Genomic DNA, 24,015 nt, shown 5'->3' on the forward strand with positions numbered 1-24,015 from the left:
GTCTCATCACCGAGGGCACGAATCGTTATTCCCAATCTCTAGGCTGCTGCGGCATCGGCTCGTGTCGTTTCATATTACCTCGGCGGTGGCCGCTATAAAGATACAATAACTGACCTGGTACGTCATTATTCGATGAGGGGATGTTTTGCTGTACAGACAGGATATGTCGTGGGCGTTCTTGGAATGAGACATGCATATGTTCGAGGACCTTTCTCGGATATTGGCATTGGGAGAGTTCAACTCTGGACGGTGGAGGAGGATGTTGAGTGTCACAGTAAAGTACTATATAGTGAGTGCAGAGACGTCAAGCTCTCGACTTGATAACTCGTCGTTACCTTTTGGTGGCGTAGTGGCATAGTACTGCACTCCTTATGTCGTTCCGTGACATTGAGCGTGTGATGTAGGAGGCTGATATCAGTTAGTATTCGTGATAAGAGTTTTGGGAGAGGTGCGTGGTGACTGTACGCACTTGATAGAGACCATATGCGGAGGCGGACTTTGAGACATTCGTAGCGGAGAGAGAGAAAATGGGGAGTAAAAAGTCGGGATAGAGAGGCCCGCCAACCGTCATGTCGATGATAAAATATTTGATAGTGTTCAGAGCAATGTAGTTAGAACTACATCGGCATGAAAGGTGTTTCCCTTACGAGGCCGGTAAACGCGATTATGTGAAGGTTGTAATCATGTCTAATACACATCGAGCATCTGCGCTGAGAATGCAGAGCTTCTCTGTGGGTTTCCAGGGTAGTGCCAGAGATACCGGGCGGTGATCTCTCATCATGTCCAACTTTCCTTGAGTGTCTATTAACGGGCAACTCTATAGCCTACTGTTAGATATGAAGACCATGACATTATTTGGTATATTAACTAAGTCTAGTGAGTGTAGGTATTTAAATGCAACTGCGCTATAACGCCACCCAGCTTCTTTTCCATTAAATCATGAGTTACATTACTATTCCATTCCCCTTTTCCTAAAATGCACCCGGGTATGGCCGGTCATCCGGGACGTCTTCCTCCTTCTCGGCATGCTGGATTTCCTTTTGTACTTGTTGAATGTTAATGTTAGCGACTGCGTCCCTGCCGTCAAATATGCGGGCAATTTCTTCGAGCGTGGGCCCCTTGGTCTCCACGTAGAAGAAGTACACGAAGCATAGCTCGAGGAAATCCCATGCCTGTAGACGCTAGTTAGTACGCAAGGGAATTTTCAGAGATATGTTTCGATCAGAGACTTACGGTATAGAATAACATAAAGTACCAGTGTTTTGGCAACCTATTCCAGGCGATCTTGTTCGTCTGATTGCTGAGTGCTAGTACAGCCTGCACAGTGATGTTCATGAGCATCATACCCTTGGCACGTAACTTGAACGGCAAGACTTCGAGGGCGTAGGCAATAAGCATGCCTGAGAAGCCAATATCATACGAGATACCGAAAAGCCAAATAAAGACGAGTTGGGCCCAACCCGCCGTGGCATTGTGCATCGCAGAGTTTTCATACTATAGCTCGCTGGGGTCAGTGAATGCTCTTTCAAACGGACCCTTGGTGAGCAAAGGGACGTACAATGGCACCGCAAACCGTCCAGCTTGCGAATGAGATAACCATGCCTGATATGGAAACAAGGAACAGCGGACGACGACCGAACCTGTCAACATTGAGGGCGGCTATTACCGTGACGAACAAGTCCAAGATCGTCTTGCCTCCGCTTATCTAAACTGAGATATCAGTCTCTTATTTCCATTGTAGACAACTTTCATTGGAATTTGTAACCTACCGCGAGCTTCTTGTTTTGGTCGGTGATACCGGCTCCCTCATAGACGGTGTCAATGTAGTTGGAGAACAGAGCGTTACCGCTGTACTGCGATATGACGCCAAGAGAGATGAGGATGGCGAGACGCCATCGGTTTCCCTTAGTGCGGACGAAATCGAGGTAACCCGCCGAGCGTTCTAATTGCTGTTCGATCTTAAGTGTCTCCTTGATCTCGCGATATTCAAATTGCACGAGGAGGTCGTGTCTCCGCCCACCCGCGTGATACTTTGCCAGTATGTCGAGGGCCTCACGGTGTCGGTCCTTGGACATGAGGTACCGTGGACTCTCTGGGATCCAGTAGATGAACATGATCTGAATGAGGGATGGTAAGATTTGTACGAGTGTGATAGAACGCCATGCCCAGTCATTGCTCATTCGCGCTGTGCCCCAGCCTATCCATGCTACCTATAAGAGTGTAAGTGCCATACATAAAGGGGGTTGAACTAGTGAATCTTAATTACCATGAGCGCTCCTAGATTCCACTATCGTTGATAGGTTAGTTTTTTCTCAGTTGAAGCAAGAAAGTGATATGGTCTCACCAAACAATTGTATACTGCTGTGACTGGCCCACGATGTTGGGGGTGACATATCTCCGTTAGAAGCAGAGGGGATGCCATCTGCGCAAGACTGTTCCCAGTGATCAGTATGAATTACTGCGCTTGTAGTAGCACGAGGCATGCCATTTATTGAATGCTTACCTATTCCCAAAACCGAGCAGAAATCGTCCCGCGACGTACACTAGCGATACAGTAAGTTAAAGGACGCTTCTAATGAGCCATGCAGGCAACCGGACGTACTTTCGTATTGTGTACAAAATGCAGATACGACGCCGCCTGAAATCATAATGGCGCACCCGATAGCTATGGCAGTCTTGCGGCCCCAGTGATCGGCGACATATGGACTTGATATGAACATGTTAAACTAAATCGAACCGAAAAAAAGAACATCACACAATAAGAAGAGCCAATGACTCACGTTATGAAGAAGCTGATGACACTTCCAATGTTGAATATGTTCACCAGAAGTCCCAACCAACTGTCGGCAACAGCCTGCGGGTTGTTAGGTCCGACCTGGGTCCGGGGGAAGAACTCCTTCCAACGATCGATTTGCTGCGATGTGTTGACCAACATGCCATCGTACCCTGTCGTTACGCTGCCCAATATCAAGATCACGGCCCAAGCGTAAAGCTTTCTCAAGTGCGGCTCCTTCGTCCAAGATACTCTCTCAAACTGCGGCCCTTCTACAAGAGCTACTTCTATCTCTTCCCTATCCTTACGGCCCCGCGACCTGATGGTGTTGCGGCCCACCATTGTCGGTACTGATGAGCGCTGGTTCCTCTTAGATAAAACTGTTCACCTAGGGGGAGACGACGTGTTGCTTGAAGGATGCAGTCTCAAGCACCTAGATAGGGCGTTCGCAGCAAAAATGTGCATATATTCAGCATTTATGAATAGAAACGTATACAGGAGTATTATTCAGGCTGCTATACCAGCACCATCTGGTGCTGGCCACGGCGGGGGATGTGTAATATATCCAGTCATGCTGGTCTGATGTTGCGGGTAGGGATGGGCTGGGCAACGTGCAGCCAGCCAATCAAGGCCCAAAATATAGTTCGCAGGTTTGTTCACGATGGGAAACCTCCTCCTTCTCATGTTCGGAAGAGGTGGTACCTCGATCCCGGGGTTGGGGCACACTTAGGCGTAGACATGCAGAGCCGGCATACGCACACTAGCGGAGCCCGTTCCCGTCACAAGCGAACGCGCATGACGGGAGAGAGCTGTGGTTACGGGGCATCGTACAACCTTACTTATAGCACATGTTGTACGTTATGCTTGGTCTGAGCCGATGCGGAGCTTTGCAAGCGAGCAGCAGAGCATCTTTTGAAGGCATTTTCAAGAAATGCGAATGTCTTACTTATGACAGAATAGACCCCCAATGAGAAAGCTGGCTTCCTTGCTAGCAGTCCGCGGAAATGGGTCAGAAGCTCTTAACAGGGTCTGCGATGACCAACAATTCCCTGCTTGTTTGCGACTTATCTGGGCCATTTCCCCGGATTTCACATGAGACGGGTGAAACCCAGATCCTGGCAGAGGTGGCATCTTGACAACCTCCACGGCAGCGACGTGCTAGCAGGCCGAAACGCAAGACAAAGGCTACGCAGATCGACCTCTGCGTGCCGACGAGTTATAGAGGACGACTGCAAGTGCCCTTTGCACTTTTTTCTGCGGCTCACGAGGATCCAAAGGTCCGTTTGACTGGGTTCACATTCCTATACAGAATGTTCGGGACGACGTCTTCCACGGCTGCAGCTAGTCTAACCGAAAGTAGCCGTAGCATCGATCGGGTGTCCAGCCACGCAGCAGGATTGGGGAGGGCATCGAGTGTGTCGGGGCGAACCAGAGAACTCGCTGTGTCTGCGGCGAGGGGTGAGGGGTGGTCGTGAGATGGTTGAGAGATCAAATGAGGGGGAGGAGACCAGGGTGTCCTTGATTTGGCTCAAGTGATCTGGATAAATCCGGAAGAAACAACTCGTCCAATGAAAAGCGCATAAGGACAGTGTTGTAACTGCGACCCTGAACCTCAGCCAATCGCGATCTTGCTTAGGACCTAAATTACTATAGGCTTTGTGGTCAAAGGGACTTTTCGACTGGATAGTTGGTATCGTCTACGAACCCGGCTTCTGCTGCTACGCTTGCCGGCGTGAACCATCTGAATAGAGTAAGTATATACCGAGGCATGGATATTCTCTGCACGGCACTGATTGGTCTTTAGTTCTATCAGAAAATAACCTCGAGGTATATCTCGGCAAGCTGCACGGCCCTAGCTGACAGACATGATGTTAACCTGGTGTCGTATAGGGGTTAGGCCAGTTGCATTGAGGAACCGAGAGATGAGTCTGGCCATTTCGCCTCATCTTAACGGTGCCACCATAATATGGCTTGAGAAGCTGCTGAGCTTCTATACTAGTAGCCGTGGGTAGCCGTGACTGAAGACTGCCAATCAAACAATAGAGGACCACTGCGAACATCATGAGCCCTGGTATGGAGATTGATTATATTCATATCCAAGCGATATGCATGGTCTGTATATGAAGCATGCTTGAGACCGAGTATACGCCGCATGCTTCGTGCTCGCCAGCCCCTTCATATATAAAAGCCCCTTAGAAGAATGATACGGCATTTACGTCATTTTGGCCGAGGTTGCCCAACCCCCAGTTGTCCTCTACCGTCTTGATTAAGCTATAGTGGTTGTATCGTTTAGAGTCAGTCGTGCCGACCTTGCTGCTCGGGATGGCGTTCCCTAGAAGCACCGTGAAAACCCTGTTCTCCTTGAGATAGCTCTCGCTCTCGTCGAATGTCAGGATGATCAGGGTGCGGTCCTTGTTGAACCTAGGGTTAGAGAGCAGGGGGTCGAGGAAGTTGCGCGCCCAGTTCCCTGCGACTGTCACGGACGAATCGTGACCGTCATTGGCTGGGGAAGGTAATAGTCAGTTGACCGTGCCCAAGCCCAGCATGTAGAGGAGGGAACCTTACTCATGTTAGGGGTAATGAACATCCACTGGGGTAGTGAGTCGTTGGCCAGGTCGCGGTCGAACATGGTGAAGTTCTTGGTCTTGGCCAAGCGGTTCACGTCCGTCCCGACAGAGTCGTAACTCACCAACGGGTTATGCTTGCGAACGTAGTCGTTACGCCCGTTCTGTTGGTTTACGTAGGTCCCCTGAAACCCACTGTAGGGCATATCTTCCTGGTAGATTGACCAGCTCACCTGCGCCGCCTCGAGCAAATCAACGACGGACTCGGTGTCGGCATCGATTCGATTGAAACCATCACCGATGATGCCGTGTGTGCTTGCACCGCCGGCTGCGATGTAGTTTGGCTGCGATGGGTGAGTGACGGCATAGTAGTTGTTTAGCAAGATGCCCTTGGTCGCGAGATATGCCAAGTTAGCTATTTACTTGAATCAGCAATGAACGCTCCTCCCTGTCGCGGTGAGAGGAAGACTGACGATCTCCGGCTGCGATGGGAAAGTCTTGGTTCTCGAGAAATACCTGGACGAAACGGTCGAAAGTCCTCCCTTTGACGTTGCTGGTCGGACTTAATGTCAGGGCTGTAGCGCGTGCAGCCGCGATCGACGCACTCGCCGTCGCGGTATACATGGTGCCAGGATCGACACTGGTGGATGGAGCGTTGCCCATCTTGAACTGATTCCGCGTCTCAAGCTAATCCTAGCGAGAATCACATGTATAAAGCGGTTTGCTTCCATACACTTGAGCCGGGTCAGACCTCATCCAGGGGAGCACATCAAGCCTTTTATATCATTGTTTACACTAGGGTTCCCCCCAGTAAGAGATTGGCATCCTGAACGACCCAGGCTCAATCTCACCCAATCGATCTTCGATGGTCTAACCCCGTGAATGAATCTACGAAAGCTAACGGCATTGTCAACGGCGAGGATTCGCCTCGCTAGAGCCTAGAATCTTGAAAGAGGTAGGTGCACAAGAACGCGGCGACCTCGAGCTTCCTAAACAAGCACTTTTCTCCTTGCGTGGTGCTACAGGAAATCAGTCGGTGCTACAGAGGAACGGTCGAGCCGCACTGGGGGCGAGCCAGTAGAAACAGAAGAACAGGGAACGTGAGTGGTGTCAGCGCCACTAAGGCTTGCCCTAAACTGGTTAATGAATGGATGACCCTCCTTGCAATAGGGGTGCTGCTATTAATAATAATTTTGCATTCATTCATCTTTTGGGAATATTGAGAACATCTAGGTATCTCGAGATTCAATCTGCAACCCAAGCAAATGGATCATCCAACTTATTGAAATCTCCGGTGCTAGATTGAAGACAGCTAATATTTAAGTACCTCATTTCGAATCCATGTGTGTATTGCTCGATGGACTCGCCTTGAGGAATTGAACTCGAACGTTATCTCTTCAGCTGCTCAATGACCTTGGATACACCAGCAAAGCTGAGATCCTCCATCGTCTCTTCCCACAACCTTTCTCGTATCTGAGCACCGACATCCGTGTACAGGATCTTAGGATAACTAGGCGATCTAGTTAGCACATGATGGATACACACTAGGAGAGAAATATGGGGTTGGTATATACGTACGGCCGAATTGCCCATTCGCTGACATAGCTCCCGTGACTTTCTACACCCTTGACCACCGCCGCATCAACATACGTGCTTGCACCCGTGGCCACACTCCTCCCATTCATCCTTTTAAAAGTATCAAACATCAACGTTGTAATCACTGACCAGTCGCCTGCGTTCTCGAATGCTGTGCCTCGGCATAGGCCCGGATTGGCCAAATTGACGATGACGTCGTCACTGTTAACCTCCGCGGCAAGCTTCGAGATGAAGAAGTATTGGAGTAGCTTCGCTTTCTGATACCACGACATCGCCGTGTAGTCTTCGGCCTTGTCTAGTTGTGCTAGTATCGGCCCCGGCGTTTCGATGGAGGTCCAGAATGCTGAGTCTGATGTGACGACAGTGAGGGTTGGCTGTTTCGATTCCGCGACGCGCTTCGACTTGAGAACAGGTAGCAGAAGTATCGTGAGGAGTGCCGTCGAGATGTAGTTGACTTGGAAGCTATACTCGTGGCCAGTGCTCTCTACTGTTGTGAAGACGGCGGCACCTTTGAGTCCAGCATTCAATATTACCATGTTGATCTTAGGGAGCGACTTGCACCGTTCAACGAAAGTGGTGATGGAATCATATGAGCTCATGTCGAGGAGCCAGACGGACACATCGGCATTAGGGAACTCCTTTCTCAGACCCTCGGCTGCCTTGTCTCCCCGGGACTGCGACCTGACCGCGAGGATTAAATGAGATAAGCCAAGTTGTAATAACTGCCGTCCTGCCTCAAGACCAAGTCCGCTGTTGGAGCCGGTGACGATGGCTACTTGAGATGACAGGTCTGTCCCGGCTGGTACGGGCTTACGTCGCACCAGCCACTGCCTGTAAAAGAAGGCCAGGACGCTCTCCTCGAAGGGCGCCTCGTTTGCGAGCTGCGAAGACATAATCTGATAAAGTAGAGGAGAGAATCTGACAAACTCAAGATCTAGACAACGCGTCTGAACATGTGACTGTGAGGGAGCAGGCCAGGTCAACTATGATGACTCTCTGTCCAACACGCTTTCAGCGTTCCCATATTATACATGAAATCACAGCTGATATAGGCTACGAAACCCATGCTCGTGCCTCGGACCTCCAAATTCACATTACATACTGCCTGTGCGATTTCGCGCACCAAATCGGCCGAATCACGGTCGAGGGACACGACGTCTTTAATCATCTTTTCTTTTTCTTCTTAGCGCCAACTCTACCTTTCGTTTAAACAGGAGCGCGGGCCCCGAATGGATAGTGTAGAAGATCAGACGATCGCTTATTGGCGTACAAGGAAAGTCGAGTTGTGTGATGGTAAGCATAGGCGGCGCACAGGGCGAGAGATGACGCATTGCAATTAAAGAAAACCATTGCTATTACTAATATTTCTCAACTCCTTATTTCATGACTTATGTATCTAATTGAATGATGAATGAGGCTAATTGATAGGACTGAGTTGAGTGTATAGGTCAAGATAGAGTGGCATCACTTCTGTATCAAGTGCAGCCGAGTAAAGTCGGGTAGGTCTAGACTTCCAGCCGTCAAGGTGTGCCGGGAATGTCATCAATCCAGTTTCGTTTCATCGGTCTTCATCTTATTGGTCCTGTGTCGCATGAACCAGCGTGGGTTGCGGACTTGGAGGTGGTGCAGCCCCCGCCAAAAGGCCGATATCAAGTTCGGGATCCCCCTTTTGTCTGGCCTGGCGGTAGCCATCTCGTGCTGACACACGTGCAAGATACGCCAAAATGTTTTCATATTCGCCTAGGTCGTATGGATTGAAGCAGCGCATCGTTGTGAGACAGCACACCACCATGATATCAGCGGCACTGAATTGGTCACCTGCGAGCCAGGGTACTGTCGCTAATCGATCGTCCATCATGGTCAGCATAATGGATAGCTTCTCTTTGAACCGCTTTGATATGTCACTGCTCCTCCCCGTTCCATCGCTGGTGCCACCAGCTATCTTCAGCGCTAGGTCTCTCATCAATGCGGATTGCAAGCTAGCGTTCGCAAAGTCTAACCCATGAGTTAGTGTTCGTTCATCACCCTGATAGCGGAAAAAGTCTCAAGCCTGTCTTACGAAACCAGTATAGATACTGCGCGTAGTCTTTGTGGCCCGGCGCGATGACAAGTCGCCCTTTACCATGTGTCTGAGCAATGTACTCAACGCAGGCGCCTGACTCGGCTAGTTTCACCTCCCCATCTTCGATCACAGGGGCAGACCCTAAGGGATGCAGCGTCTTGAACTCGGGAGGAGCGAGTAATGGGGATCTGTTGTATTTCCTCAAATCGTACTCGATGCCTAGCTCCTCACAGAGCTAAACAACGCGATCCGATTGGGAGATGCCGAGGTGGTGCACGATAAGCGTCATAGCGAAGACCTCCCTAGTTGTAAATCTTGGAGACGGTGCTATTGTGGTCTTTCGATGTGAAAGTTTGATCAACTAATCATGAGCGATGTTGACGAATGACACCTTGGAAGACAGGTGATGCCTCACACCTATATACACTCGTCGGACCCTTTTTTAAAGCTACGTACCGAGGCTGCCGAAGATCACAGGGGGCCGGTTCTTGGAAGCACTCGGACTTTAGTGCAGCGCAATCCCATTCCCCAACAACATGAGGCTAGCAATCGGATGAGCATGTAGTAGTTGAATTGAATAGAACGCCGTTGGCATCCGCCGGATCTGATAGCCCGATAAGTCCGGTGACTCATCCATCACCACTGTGTCGGGACTACACTAGGGATGGGGATGCCAGCCACAATGTCTCATTTGATACATCTTACTATGACTCCCAATAGGTACTTCTAGGGTCTTTTTGGACCTATGACTCTTTGACAAGCGGTCAACGTAACCGGACCCCTGCTCTGGACTGGTTAGAGTAAAGTAGATGATCATCATTACAGGCTTCCTTAGCGAATTTAGACGGGCACATACCTGTCAGAAGGTAAGTAATAGCCGAAGAAAATAAAAATCATGCGACCTTTTTGGTAGTAATTCATTGCAAAAGCAACGTCATGCTACGCAGACACACCTTATATTCTCCGGCTTGCATCCCAGTGCCAAGCGAACCACTCGGCTCCGACTATAAACCAGCAACCAGCCCCGTTACGTATAGGTAGCTCAGCCATACCTAGTCGCAGGTAGGTAAAATTTCACATTGGAGGTCCAAGAAGCTTTACAAGTAAGGGCGAAAAGACAATGAATTGATGATTGGTGCCCGCATCTTGTGAGGGAGAAGAAGGCATGTCAGTCTAGATAGTCTAACCCTTTGCACGCCAGCAAGCCTCTACCACAACACCATTCCAAGAAAATGAAAATGAATCAATTGCCAGTATAAGATAACCAATGGGCTGAGACGCCAGTGAGTATCGATAAGACATGGAGTAACATAGCTGGCCCTTGAACTCAACATCCCCAGGGCGTTGACAAAGGGGGGATTCCCTTTCAGCAATCAATAACCTTGTTAATCCCATAAGCTTTCACGAAAGCTATAAGGGCCCCATATTATGTGTAGTAATAATGCGAGAAGAGTTTGAAAAATGAAATCAATGGAAATACTGAAGAACAAGGAAATGAAAGGACAAGAATACAAATGGGAAGGTGCCGGGCGAAGAGTAGGAGTGAAAGTTTAACAGCAAACAAAAAGTAAAGAAAAACGCCAAAAGAAGATGTTGGCAGCAGAGAGAATATGTGCCTAGCCAACAGATATGCTCAACCTAACCATGGCTATGTTGTCTTATCGCTACGAAGTCCTGCGCTTCTTGCGACTGCCTGTGGAAGCAGGAGTACCAGTCGGCATTAGTGGTGAGTGTGACTGAGCTGTCTCCGGAGTTCGCTGTCTGCTGCCTTCGATGAGAGTATCTAAGTGAGCCCGGATGTGTTCCAGTCTCTTTCCCATGCCCCAGTCTATGATATTCAAAACGCACTTGCGCAGCTCCAGAAAATCTTCAGGTCTCTGAAGCAAGAAGCTATCGACAATTGCCATAGAATATCCCTGCTCGTTGTCCTTCCACGACACATGAAGTCGCGCTTCTGTTCCGTTTGTAGCAACACTGAATGCTGCCGTGTCCATGGGCTCGCACTTGTCGCTAATGCTTCGAGACTCTCTTAGCTGACGGTTCAGGAATTCGGAACAGTTGACACAAGATGCCGATCCTCCGAGACATTGGTTCGTTGCTGCCCATAAGCTTCCAGATCCACAGGTTTCGCCTTTGAACTCGACAACAAAGAACGGGTATATCACACCTTGGTGATTAGCTGGTATTACTGCAACCCCTGAAGCAAGAAGCTGAGATCGTTTGTTAACGAATGCCTTTGCGAAGTTGTATCCGTAGAGTATATCAGGCACCGGAGTGCTAACTTTCGATTTGAAACCTGCGTTTGGGACAAGTTGCCTGACCATGGGCTGCCTGAGAGCGCGCATCAAGATGTCTCGGGGTCCGGGCCTAGGGAACATATTCTGACGAAGATACAATTCTACTTCCGGTTCTGTCGCACCCAACTGGAGATCATATAGGCCCCGATCTTTTTTCAAATCGTCTAACGACAGACTTGTCGATCCATGGTCTTGACGGATCATCTTGATCAATTTGACAATGTGTTCAGGCAGTGGATCGCATGGGTGGTGTAGATAGATGTTGTTGTCAGCTAGATTCTGCCAACGATATGACGGACTCTCTATGAGACCCCTTCCAGATGATGTTTTTGAGATCTGGCTGTCTCTAGTAATGCGTGACGATGTGTATGCATCAAGAGATGGCTCATTGCATGACGCATAGTTGTTCTCTCCTTCGTCTTCTTGAGAATATGGGGATATGGTAGAGTCTGGTGTGGGTGGAACGACGAACCCATCTGCATCCCGCTTAGTGCCCATATCTGGCACTGAGCTTGTGGACCTTGGCGAGATGGATGATTTGGCGGAATAATAGAGTTGGCTATCTGATCTACAATGTGTCTGTCGATCTGATCCAACTGACTCCAACCATTCAGATACAAAGACAGATCCCGTATGGATATTAGGGATGGGATCTATGAAGTCTTGAAGAAATGAAACGTATGGGCTCTTCGCTCGCAGGGGCCGGGGCTGTTGAACTTCTATCTCTGCGAGCCGAGCTCGCTTCGTGGGTACCGGTCCAAGATCATCAGTCTCAGAAATCTGGTCAAACCGTCGTTTAGGTGGGTTTCGTAGGCAACCTTCACTGATGGAGTCTTTTTGGATGGGTGCCTTTGAAACCTCAGTATCTAGAGAGACTGTTAGGCGAGCTATCCTTGCTCATGTCGACGGAAGTTATAGATGGGTATACCCATACCTTTCTTCGCGATAGCGTCTAGTAGCTGCTCTTGTAAAGCCCTGGATAGCTTTACACGAGTTCGACGAGACTTAGAGACTCTTCCGTCCATGGTCGTGGGTACCTATCTATAGAGAGATAGCGGTTGAACAGGAAGAGTTGAGTGTATTTGCTGATCGAATTGTAAGACAGAACGCGGGTCATATATCGCACTGGCGGTTAGGAGCGATTGGCTATCAATGACAATGTTGATGGCAGGTTGTTTGCCTTGTGTACCTAGGGATGTACCCGTGATATACCGGGTGGCACCAACTACACGGGAGCTAGGCTTAATGTGGAGCCCGTCCGTGACACACAGCGGTTTGGGAAACCTTTAGCGATATACGATGCTTGAGTGGTATCAATGTTAAACGCGTAGCATAGTGTGATTGTGGGGGAAGGGGTAAAGGGAGCAGAAACGGTGTAGCAGTGTAAGCGAGAATTCTGAGAAGAAGTATGAAACTGAATGATTGTATACTTTTGAAAGGGAGGCTGATATCAACGAGCACCTGAAGGACTGCAGGGCGGACAGCGAATTGATGGTCATCAGGAAAATTAGATAGGGGAATATTAGAGCACCGATAACTAATAAACTAAAATAAGAGGCACGAGGTACCGAAACTCAAAGCCCGGTATTCTGAAGAGACTTGTCATACAATTGCTGGTAACTCAAGGAGAAGGCCGTACCTAATGAGTAAGTTCCTAGATAGGAAGATAGATATATGTTTTTCTCACTCATCACAGCATGCCAGGGAGTATATACAAAAGTAAGACTATTGATAAATACTGACTACTAGAGAGGCAAGCTCAAAGTGTACACCCAAGCCTGGTATAACAAGGGCAGTAGATACTGGGCTTGGAACTGAGAATTCAGATTACAATGATCAACTAGGGCTGCACAAGTCCTTGACTCGACTCTATATACAACTGGTCTGCCAGCCTAGACCACCTAGGTCTCTGGGGTCTGTTTCAAGAAGCGAAGTCTGTACAACCTCACTTTCCAATATTGCCCAATATTGCCTGCATGTCTCTGTTAGATCATGAACAGCCTGCAATGATCCTCCGTACGGCCGAAGCGTAAGGCGTACTGCATATTCAGCAGGCACAGCGGTTGTGCGTGTAACACCTGGGTTAAGGATTTACTAGTAGAAAAACTACAAATAAACTATTACATGAGGTTCCATCAAAAGTTCAAAGTGGGAGCATATGCCAGAAGCCTTCCGCAACTAGATATAAACCAAAAGAGGCTAATCAATTGACGGCATTGAGAGATAAAGGCGGAGCAACTATATAAAGTATATCACTGTATTGCCTATTACATATAAAGAACTGTACTCCATTGGCATTCGTAGGCTGGCTGTATTACTTATTATAGGTATTCATGTTGCGAAGTATACCAAGGTCGGAGCTCTTCCTCGGAGTTGGTCCTCAACTTCCTTATCACTTGGTTGCGTTTCTTACGAACCCCGCGTCTTGCACAAAAGCGCTGATGCATAGGCTTCTGAAACCTAGTGTTTACGTCGGCAAGATGAGGGTTTGCGATATATACTGCTACTTAGTCCTACACACCCTAAGCCCGCAGATGTAACCAGACCTCAACCGATGAAGTTATTCTTCCTTCTGGCGTAAGGGATGTAGTGCGCTATACGATAACTAGTGTACAGCAATCACCTTGAGATCTTTTTTCCGTCGATTACTACATGTATGTATAGTGACAAATAGGGGGGAAATGAAGCTGGCCCGATTCATGATTGACCTCCGGACCAGAGTACGACGCGCTAACATTGCACTGGCTGACAAACAAAAAAGATGGCATTCGCTTCTAGGGAAAGGGAATCAATAAAACAAAACACACAAAAGATAACATTCCATCGAAGGAAAGATAGTCATTATTAGGAATTGAACCCAACCCGATTTGAACGGATGACCTTCTGGAGGCAGTTGATGAACTTGCAAGCTGGAATCAGATGCTCTACCGCTGAGCTATGGGTCCAGTGATGACAGGTTGGCTAATTATGATTTCTTAACATCCTACGCCACGCAGCTTAGTGAAGGGGAGAAAAAACTTAGTTCGCTAGGGAAATGGGGTTTAGGTTACCTAGACTCGCTTAGACTTTCCTCTGAAAAGGCGGTCAGAAGCGGCAGATCCGTTGAACTGTCGCGATAAGTCAGCAGATCGAAACCATTTAGCTTCAAGTTGAACCGCTGGCTGAGTCACACATATTCACCATGGCAGATTCTCAATCTCAATACCTTGATACATCCCAAAAACAGCAGTTGAGATCTTGTTAATAGGCAGATTGGTAGCATTGAATTCAAGCTCACCCCTTGGTTATAGTCAAGGTGGCACTTAGCCGTTCTACACCACTACTACGCTTATGGTTATGGATACTGTCATAACTATTAGTTTAATTGAGCATAGCGCAGGTTACTAGCTTGACTTTCCTCTCTAAATGTTCCAGTTGCATAGTCTTTGGCTTCGCAAGCTTGAAGAAATCCTCGGTAATCTCATGATTCCAAGGAATCTCTCGTCACGGACCTCATCATCATCCGCTGCTATAAGGGCTCGGACAACCTCTGAGCCGGTTTCCGCATCACCGTGTCTCAACCCATAAGGTGAGTCATTTGGACTCGTAGATCAATCATGGCTTCGCGAATTAGTCTTTTCACATTCTCAAAACTTCGTAACCGCTCCAGGCCGACCGGTCCGCCGAGGACGCATAGTACTCAGCCACACGAATCTACGTACTTGTGGGCCCGCTGGCAAGCGGATGTCCGTCGCAGAACCGTGAGGCGATCAGGTACCTAGTGCACGACACACCGAGATGCCCATGCCGCCGTCAGCGCGCTCCGCTGCGCGCCGTCTCGGTCGGCGCACGGGATCTGGGCGTCTAGCCGCATGAACAGCGTGAGGATCCCCCGACCTCGATGTCGGTCCCAAAGTCGAGCAGCCTTGATGATGGAAATAGACGAAACGCTGCAGCGCACCGTATTCAGCTCTCTTGCCAATATAATCTCGAGAATCTACCAGCCATGTTCGAAGAATATTTTGAGTCCGATCTCGAGGCAAAAGCGAGCGATGTATCTGGCATCGACGCATCCATTCCTACGACAGACAGAAATTGCCTGACCCTGGATCGGCTTGACCTACCTACCTAGCCAACAAAGCATAATGCATACCGTATCTCATGTTCGCATCACCAGCATCAACTGTTAGTTCATCTCGATGAATATAGCATGTATGCGACTATTCAAGATGCCAAGCCGGCGATACTAGCAGTGATCAAGAGGGGGTCCGCCATTTGCCGGTGGACTCTGATTGGTATTAGGAACCGGTGATATGCGACAAGCTTAAGTGGAAATTGAAGCGAAGAAAGCTCTGTCATCTTCACAACCGACGCGTCCTTGGCCCCCAATCGCTTAACGAATTAGAACGTATGTCAGAGGTAAGCTGAAGACTATGTGGCGTACATACGGGCTGTGCATTGGTTGGTGCGTAGGTAGGCTTAGATGTCGAGCGGGGCGCAGCAATGCGGTTTGTCGCTTGTCATGAAATCATCTTGTATCAGTTATTTTCATCGTTGAACGCCGTCAGCCAGTTGCGGCATCTCCAAAAACCTTGCTTAACCCGCTAATTAGTGTCTTTGATCGAAGTGTAGAAGATTCGAACAATTGAGAACGCGAAGCGATGATACCATGAGTCGTGGGTCTCGCTTTGGCCTATCCTGGGCGAAGGTGTTTGAGCCCGCAGATCCTTCAGAATGGGGCATGCACATTCTAGTTGATAAAGAGGCGCACGATACTGAGGCTATTGACATCATAGCGATCCATGGTCTCAACGGCCATTGGAAAACGACATGGACAGATGAAGCAACGGGGACCAACTGGCTGCGGGATTACATCCCCAAGCATCTGAAGACCGCACGTGTTATGTCTTTTTCTTATAACTCATCCGTTCAGTTCAGTAAATCGGTTTCCAGCGTCGCAGATTTCGCCGGGCAGCTATTGGAGAGCCTTGCGGCGAAACGGATCAGTGAAGTAGAGCAAGATAGGCCAATGCTCTTCGTCTGTCATAGCCTGGGCGGCATTGTATTTAAGCAGGTAAGTCACTATCGTATCATGATCGATGCTGGTACTAAGCAAACACCGCTCATAACAATTGTGTCTCTCTCTAGGCATGTAACCGAGCCTACCAGAAGGACTGTTACAACCGTTTGCTCGTGGCCGTCGCAGGTGTGGCATTTTTCGGAACCCCTCATCGAGGATCTAGCATTGCATCTCTGGGGACTGTGTTGAGTCGCGTGTTAAAGGCTGCTTCATTCGGCACTAACACAAACACACAACTACTGAAAGAGCTTGAGAGAGGTTCACCAGTACTCGACGACATAACAACCACTTATGCGAATCGTAAATATGATTTTAAAATATGTAGCTTCTATGAAACCGACAAGATGGACTTTATGAGCTCAGTGGTAAGAAATATCGGAGCGAATCACTCGACAGAACTTATCTAATGACGAGATAGGTCGTAGATCGCCATTCTGCTGTTCTGGGTATTGAAGGAGAGACAGTGGTTCCCATTAACGGCAACCATCGCTCGATATGCAGGTTCACAAGCAGTGATTCCCGCATGCCCGTTGTACTGGAGAATCTCAGACGAATGCTGAAGCACTGGAAAGGGCTCAATCAAGAATTTGGAGAACGGGAGTTGCTTGAAGGCCTAGGGGCACCGGACTATCTATTACATAAAGATCGGAACCCATCTCCAACGCAGGGGACATGTTCTTGGGCTCTAAGCCACCCCGAGTTCCTACGCTGGCACGAATCAAAGGGGCCAGCACTGCTGTGGTTATCAGCTAATCCAGGATGCGGCAAGTCTGTCATGATGTCTTTTCTGATTGACCACTTTCAATCAACTGTCGTGTCGAAACATGTCCACCTATGTTATTGGTTCTTTAAATCCGACAATCAGCGGCAGAGGGGCGCAATTTTCGCTCTTCGTGGAATACTACGCCAACTGCTCGTGACGCGTCGTAGTATTATACCGACAGTTCAAGCCGCAGCAAAAGACAAAAGCATGGATACGCTTCAGGACGTCTGGGAACTCCTGATACACGCCGTGCAGGCGCCGTCGGCAGAAGATGATGATGACCGAAGCTATACACCTCCTGTTCGCCATACAACAATCTGTCTAATCGATGGTCTAGACGAATGTGAGGCTGATGCAAAGGAAGAGTTACTATTGCTCTTTCGTTCGTATTTTCGAGAACTTGAACGACTTGATCGAGAATCCAAACCTATAACTCTGAAACGAGGGTTTATGAAGATTCTCATTGCCAGTCGACCGGAGAACTGGATTAAAGTCGTCTTCGACCGACTCAACCCGTCTGTGCATAATACTGGCCGGCAACAGCTGAATCAGGATGAACCAGCTACTCAATATTGTGCTATCCGCCTAAAGGGTGAAGACGAGTCTGACTTGATTAGCGCCGATATCTCTCTGGTTGTCCGAGCCGCAATAGCCGATCTGGTAGATCAGGGGTTTCCGGAGCTTCTTCTTTACGATATACAGAAGCAACTCATTGCACGTGCTGACAGAACCTTCATCTGGATTACTCTGATAATCGATCTACTTAAAGAAAAGGTTGAGTCTGGAGCATCTAAAAGCGAACTGGATAGAATTCTGCAAAGTCGAACGGTCGACCAGATCTTCGCCGAGATACTCAGGAAACGACCAGATTACCCGAAGACAAGAAAAATGTTCAGTATTCTGCTCGCTGCCGCACGTCCTTTGACGGTCGGAGAGCTGAGTGTCGCCCTGGCATTGACGGCAGAACATAGTGCCCTAAGCAAGCCAACCAAGCCGTTTCGACCTGGGCTGCAAAGCATCAAGAAGTTAGCAAATGACATCGTATATCCATTCGAGAATAACATACGATCTCTTGGCGGCCATTTCGTCCGAATAATTTGCAACGAAGTATATTTTGTCCATGAGACGGCCCGGGAGTTCCTGCTGGAAGAAGAAGTGAAAGGTCTCCATTCAGAGGAGATAGCGCCTGCCGATAATGACTGGAACGTCATCCAAGGTCCAACAAGCTGTGATTGGCAATATACTTTTTCTCACCAGTCATGCCACGCCCTTCTCCTCGACCTTTGTGTGACTTACTTGTATCTGATGGGGCAGGTAGCCTCCCAAAACCACGTCTTGTCTAATGATGAGGGCGTACTCATCGAGTACGTATCCACGGCATGGTTCGTCCACTTCGTTGTGGTCGCCGATCATATCGACCCGCATAATATTCCCTATTACCACAACCTGTGCCACCCCAAGTTTCCAGGGTTCAGTGTCTGGACTAGGCTGGGCTGGCATGATAAAAACAACCCTTTTCCTACCGTCGGCATGAACGATGACGAGATACAGGACTTTTTCATCAAAATGTACCACCTTGAACCGCGGCGCTTCACGTTAGAAAGTGATGAGGAATATGATCATGATTTTGACGAGATCCAGGATCTGGATGACGACGAGGGGCATAACGCCATCGGCCGCGCAATTAACATGCCTAGGCAAAAACTAATAGATTTAAACTCGCAGGACGACCGAAATACTCGATATGTATCGGGGGCCAATCCGACCGCACGGCCCAATCACCATTTTCCGCTTAGTGTCGATAAATCTGGCTTTGTGTCCATCGACTACAATGTTTTCAGTGATCATTTGCATACGCCACGTAGATAACAAGATATTGAGGGGTGAACAGAGTAAAGCTAGCGACGGATTGAATATTTTATTCTTTACCCATGTTTTCTGAGAGTGGCGCTATCTTGAACATAAATACCTCAACGGTCTCTTAATTATTTTTTATTATATTAGATATATTTAATTAGGTGAACTTTAAGATATGAATGAGTTAGCTATTCTTTCGATTCCTGAGATGAAGCGATTTAGCAGCATGCATATAAGCTCCGTTTGTAGAGTAGGGACACCTGAGGAATGAAGTACTTACATGATCTCGAATCCCTGGCTAGATCCTAACTTAGTGTGAGGAAAATATGGCTTGAATTAATGCCTGTGCATTAAGCCATTATTTTCAACTCTCCAAGACCGCGTTTACGCAAATGCGAATGATTGTGTTAGTGTCAGGAGTTAGTACCCCTTCAGTGAAGCTGGGTAGCAAGTAGGTAGCAAGTAGATAGCAGATAGGTAGAATGTAGGGGTAAGGACTCAATGATATTGATTCCTGCCTTTTCTCATACTAAGAGGGGGCCTTCCTCTCCTTATATACTCGACTATTTGAACTATCTCCACTCCATTGTGTGCGTTTTTAGGAAAAGACGTCCCCGACCTTCCCTTTCCACGACTGAATGAAAGAGAAAGGCATTTGGAAGAAGTGTTAGCACGGCAGAACGAATGGGTCCGAAACACGACCAAGGATGTTGTGCCATGGGCAGGTGGATTCATGTTGCTAGCTAGAAAGACTTAATGAACGTGCACGTAAAATGCTACGCCGTTAGACTGTCTGCGACGAATAGCCAGACAGCTTTCAAACTAATAGTATACACTTGAAGGATCTGAGCCCAGACGACCATCAAATAATCGCTGCGGCGAGCGTAGGCCTGGCTTGCAAATGTACATTATGCTGCACTGTCTTTCACTTGATCTCGCACACCATCGTTGGAGATACGGTGTGAAGTTTGATCGTAAAACGCTTTAAACATAATGGAGGGGCATGAAGACAAATATGCCATGCCGCCTCGGCCCTACCATTCACAAGCATGGGCTTCGCCCCAATAAGCTGACAGGTTCCAACATGCCTACACGCTCCGTAACAAGCCGGAGGCCTTCAGTCTTTCCACATAATTACTCAGTTCCGAATCTCGGAGGTCATACAGGTTTGCTTAGGTAATTGCATATATATCCTAATAAATACTATAAAAGGTAACCGGCAAGTGTGATAAATGAATGTAATATTTTATCGGATTAGGCAATCCGTTAACATGAAGGGTGAGTAATAGACAACCTGACTGATAACGGAGAACTGCGCAAAGTTCCCATTAAGTTGCCGATGAGCTCGATACCGCCTAGCAGAAGTTGAACAAGCCTCTTTGCCTCTTTCTCACTCTCTCGGAAAACAGAAGTTCGAAGATTTCATCCCAGGCATATAGAATGGGTAGAGTAACAGCGACATCCATGTCACCCACCAGACAGGCTTATTATGTATGCATCCATCCACTTTGTGTTCCGATCAGCAGCCAGTATGCCAACTCATCTGGCTTTGCTGGACGAGTTATTATTTCACCTTGAAGAGGAAAAAGACTCAAATCTCTATAATCCTCGACAGCTTCACGTGATTAAGCGAGGGGCAATAAAATACAACCCATTGCGGGTTTTCACTTTATTGCTGCGGTCTCACTGCCAGCTCTTGCCCCTTACCCAAAAGTCGGCCCCCAATTACACCCACCCTCTTTGTCCATATAAGCCTCCTCTCGTATCACCTACAGTACTCCAACTGTTGCAACACCTTTTTTCTCCAAACCCCCCGCCGCCCGCTAATAGCACACTCTATTGATCCAAATCTCTCAGCAGCAAAGATAGGCGACTGCCAGCCGGTCTGTCTAGTTGCCTCGTCGCCTTATTCACGCTAATATATCAGCCAGGCGCATTCTCTTCTACAATAGCAGTGGGGTCCATAGTTTCTACCATGCAATAACTACCTCAAAGTTCGCAAGGCTATTTCATGTCAGGTATGAGATTGATGTCCTATGAACCGTCTACAGGTTGACCCGTCTCTACGTGAGGTCTGCGGGGTGCGCTCTCTGCCCATTTTGCAATGGAGGCGTTGGCAGCAGTGGCGCTTGCAGGCAATGTTGCTCAGTTTCTCGAATACGCCATTATTCTAGTGACGAGAATACCGGAAATTCTTAACAGTCCCAACCACACTTTCATGGAGACGAACGAGCTGGAAACCATTGTTCTCGATGTGCAACAGTCATTTTGTAGCATCTCCATATCAAACCCGAAGGCTCAGGATGGAGCTGCGTCGGACAAGACACTTGATGGCCTTACAAAAAGATGCCTAGCGGTATCTGATGAGATCATGACCATCACCAACAGTCTCCAGGTTAACACTTCTGGGATTACTATTATCCAAGCCATCGAGATGGTGTCCAGAACCCTACTGAAATCATCCAAGTTAAAACAACTTTCCGAGAGGCTATACGACCTTCGCGGCCAGGTCTCCGCGCACCTAATTATACTAATAAGGTCAGGTTGTTCATAGGTGACTTCCGGTTAGTAATTCTATTTCTGACTGTTTACAGACAGCAACAACAAGAGATCCATGTGACGTTGAGAACCCTTACCGCCGCTGGCGAGGAACTCCGAATAACGACAGAAAACGACCTCCAACAAATAATCGACTACCTGGAAAGAATATCTAAGCATGTAGACGAGGAACAGACCATAGGTCGTGTTAAGCGCTCTCGAAAGGACAAACGTAATAAGGCTAAAGTGCAGCAGACTGCCAAGCATCGAAAATTGACTAAACGAAGACCTGAGTGGGATCATTTCATCGACTACGTACGGCGCGTAGAAGATTGGGCTGAAAAGAAGCATAACTCTATACTAAAGAGTTTGTACTTTAGTCAGCTAAAAGATCGCGAGTTTGCTATCGCCGAGACACACAAGAACACGATGGAATGGGTCTTCAAGCAGGAGAGTGCGAATTTTGTCGAATGGCTACGCGAGGACAACAGCATATATTGGATTTCCGGCAAGGCAGGATCGGGGAAGTCGACCCTTATGAAGTTTCTGGCGACTCATCCATTAACAATTCGCTACTTAAAAGAATGGGCAGGCCAAAATTCACTTGTCATTGCCAAACACTTTTTCTGGAGCTCTGGTACCTATCTTCAGAAGTCCCAGGAGGGCCTATTCCGAGCCCTTCTTCTCCAAATTCTAACTCAGCGGACGGACTTGGTTCAAGTTGCCTGTGCCAATCGGTGGAATGCCCAATACTCAGACAGCTTCAGCCCCTGGAGTCACGCCGAGCTGGTAAGAACTCTTGAGGATGCTGTAGGCGCTTCGGGACAAACAGGTTGCAAAATTTGCCTCTTCATCGATGGGCTTGACGAATATGATGGGGACCACGCAGAGCTAGTCACCGTGATCCGCAGAATAGGTGCTTTGAAAAGCATCAAGATCTGCGCATCTAGTCGGCCCTGGCTTGACTTCTCGGATGCGTTCGAGGTTAACCCCTCGAAGCTTTGTTTGCAGGATCTTACCTATGGGGATATTCGGCAATTTATTCAAGATAACCTACAGCAAAGCACGAGATTTAATAACCTCCAACAGCGCAACAGGCGTGAAGCGGGTGAGCTGGTCCTCGAAATAACTAAGCGAGCTGATGGCGTGTTCCTCTGGGTCTTCTTGGTCGTGCAGTCTATCCTACGCGGGCTGGGTAACGAGGACACAATTTTGGACCTCCAACGTCGACTTCGAGAACTTCCGAGCGATTTGCATGATTATTTCGACCGAATGCTCAGCACCATCGAAGGGGTATACATTAAGAGGGTATTGCGTCTGTTCCTTACGATGAGTTATGCCCGAACCTCGTTCCCAGTGATCACGTTCTACTTCCTGGATTTCGGAGACGAGCCGCTCTCTGCGGAGCCGCTCCCGTTCCTGAGGACGTGGCCTTATGTGAACTTTGATGAGGCAGAAGCTTTCGGCACGAAGAAAAGACAATTGATTGCACGTTGTAAGGATCTGATATGCATTACACCTGATCCCGACGCGCCGGTTCTATTCGCAGAGCGAGTAGGCTTCCTCCACCGTACGGTCGTTGACTTTCTTCAAACATCTAAAATCAAACAAAAGCTGCTGGGAATCGCTGGTGGCGACTTCGATCCTGTGAGGATTCTACTTAGAGCGAACCTGGGTCAGGCACGGTCTTTGATGCACCTCCATCGCTATACATATATAAAACCATATCTTAAGCAGTGGGTGCTAGGAACTCTGTATTATGCTCACCAGAGCGAGACACTTTCTGGAAACGCTGAAGTCGACGTATTAGACGAGCTCGAGTCTATTATCACGAAAGCCTTTAGTAGGTGGGACTTTTCCCATGCTGTAGATTGCGTCTTGGATATTGCAGGGATCACCTCCTTTTTAGAGCTGGCATGCAAATGTGACCTTGCGGCGTATATTGGCCACAAAGTCCCGCAGTGTACCAAGCGTGAATTGGACACACTCGCCCCTAAATGGAAGGATTTGTTGGAGATTAGACGAGATTCAGACTTTGAAGTTGGTGTGCGACAGCTCTTGTGCAATGAAGAGGACGATTGGCGGGTTGGCCGTCTGGTAGGATGTGCTGGCTCATTTGAAGAAGATACTCCAGTGGATGTGGGAACACACGATATGTCTCCCGCGCTGCCTTCACCCCCTACATATCGCATACGGGGGATTCTATCAAAGTTGGCTAGAGTGTTCGATAGGCTATAGCTTACTAACTACACATGAGTAATAGTACTTGAACCTTAACTAGCAAGAATCAACGGTGTCTTTTAAAGTTAAAGAAATATAGTTAAATTGTTTCTCATACCATGAATGTTGCCGTACAGCCCTAGATACATGGTGTAGAGAAACTTATCAATGGCATGAATCGCAGCTACTGCAAGGTCTAGGGGTTTAAAGAATAATCGCACTGATAGAAGGATCAAGTTCTCATTATTAGACATACCATCGAAGTGACCAAACTGCCTTGGGCCGG

The 24,015-nt window shown here is 48.2% G+C and overlaps 7 protein-coding genes and 1 non-coding gene across 8 annotated transcripts; 2 read left to right on the plus strand and 6 right to left on the minus strand.

Annotated features, from left to right (window-relative positions):
- Positions 1-971: 971 nt before the first annotated feature.
- On the minus strand, positions 972-3,115 carry F5B22DRAFT_651426 (general substrate transporter; the record flags this gene model as incomplete). Its single annotated transcript, XM_047979461.1, has 9 exons — positions 972-1,172; positions 1,234-1,494; positions 1,559-1,705; positions 1,770-2,210; positions 2,267-2,287; positions 2,345-2,432; positions 2,504-2,543; positions 2,603-2,706; positions 2,781-3,115. 9 exons carry the CDS (start codon positions 3,113-3,115, stop codon positions 972-974), a joined length of 1,638 nt encoding a protein of 545 aa, XP_047825986.1.
- A 1,397-nt stretch (positions 3,116-4,512) lies between these two features.
- Positions 4,513-6,188, minus strand: F5B22DRAFT_495820 (phosphoesterase family-domain-containing protein). The gene is made up of 3 exons (XM_047972401.1): positions 5,811-6,188; positions 5,339-5,752; positions 4,513-5,276 (listed from the first exon to the last, which is right to left on the minus strand). The coding sequence occupies exons 1-3, from the start codon at positions 5,998-6,000 to the stop codon at positions 4,966-4,968; spliced, it is 915 nt and encodes a 304-aa protein (XP_047825987.1). The 5' UTR covers positions 6,001-6,188; the 3' UTR covers positions 4,513-4,965.
- A 54-nt stretch (positions 6,189-6,242) lies between these two features.
- F5B22DRAFT_661066 (retinol dehydrogenase 12) lies at positions 6,243-7,826 on the minus strand (the record flags this gene model as incomplete). The annotated part of the gene is made up of 2 exons (XM_047980341.1): positions 6,243-6,847; positions 6,916-7,826. 2 exons carry the CDS (start codon positions 7,824-7,826, stop codon positions 6,727-6,729), a joined length of 1,032 nt encoding a protein of 343 aa, XP_047825988.1. The 3' UTR covers positions 6,243-6,726.
- Positions 7,827-8,385: 559 nt separating this feature from the next.
- On the minus strand, positions 8,386-9,284 carry F5B22DRAFT_661070 (putative glutathione S-transferase; the record flags this gene model as incomplete). Its single annotated transcript, XM_047980342.1, has 3 exons — positions 8,386-8,928; positions 8,993-9,230; positions 9,273-9,284. The coding sequence occupies 3 exons, from the start codon at positions 9,282-9,284 to the stop codon at positions 8,507-8,509; spliced, it is 672 nt and encodes a 223-aa protein (XP_047825989.1). The 3' UTR covers positions 8,386-8,506.
- A 1,240-nt stretch (positions 9,285-10,524) lies between these two features.
- F5B22DRAFT_495813 (uncharacterized protein) lies at positions 10,525-12,439 on the minus strand. The gene is made up of 2 exons (XM_047972400.1): positions 12,227-12,439; positions 10,525-12,158 (listed from the first exon to the last, which is right to left on the minus strand). Exons 1-2 carry the CDS (start codon positions 12,315-12,317, stop codon positions 10,660-10,662), a joined length of 1,590 nt encoding a protein of 529 aa, XP_047825990.1. The 5' UTR covers positions 12,318-12,439; the 3' UTR covers positions 10,525-10,659.
- Positions 12,440-14,144: 1,705 nt separating this feature from the next.
- Positions 14,145-14,237, minus strand: F5B22DRAFT_t189. The gene has a single exon. It is a non-coding gene; the product is annotated as a tRNA-Trp (tRNA).
- A 1,405-nt stretch (positions 14,238-15,642) lies between these two features.
- Positions 15,643-19,159, plus strand: F5B22DRAFT_496094 (uncharacterized protein). The gene is made up of 3 exons (XM_047972402.1): positions 15,643-16,345; positions 16,420-16,716; positions 16,770-19,159. Exons 1-3 carry the CDS (start codon positions 15,941-15,943, stop codon positions 18,981-18,983), a joined length of 2,916 nt encoding a protein of 971 aa, XP_047825991.1. The 5' UTR covers positions 15,643-15,940; the 3' UTR covers positions 18,984-19,159.
- A 1,786-nt stretch (positions 19,160-20,945) lies between these two features.
- On the plus strand, positions 20,946-23,802 carry F5B22DRAFT_496145 (uncharacterized protein). The gene is made up of 2 exons (XM_047972404.1): positions 20,946-21,509; positions 21,566-23,802. The coding sequence occupies exons 1-2, from the start codon at positions 21,076-21,078 to the stop codon at positions 23,745-23,747; spliced, it is 2,616 nt and encodes an 871-aa protein (XP_047825992.1). The 5' UTR covers positions 20,946-21,075; the 3' UTR covers positions 23,748-23,802.
- The last annotated feature ends 213 nt before the right edge of the window (positions 23,803-24,015 follow it).

The sequence above is a fragment of the Xylaria bambusicola genome, assembly GCF_022495145.1.
Source record: "Xylaria bambusicola strain CBS 139988 unplaced genomic scaffold F5B22scaffold_68, whole genome shotgun sequence".
Classification (NCBI taxonomy): Eukaryota; Fungi; Ascomycota; class Sordariomycetes; order Xylariales; family Xylariaceae; genus Xylaria; species Xylaria bambusicola.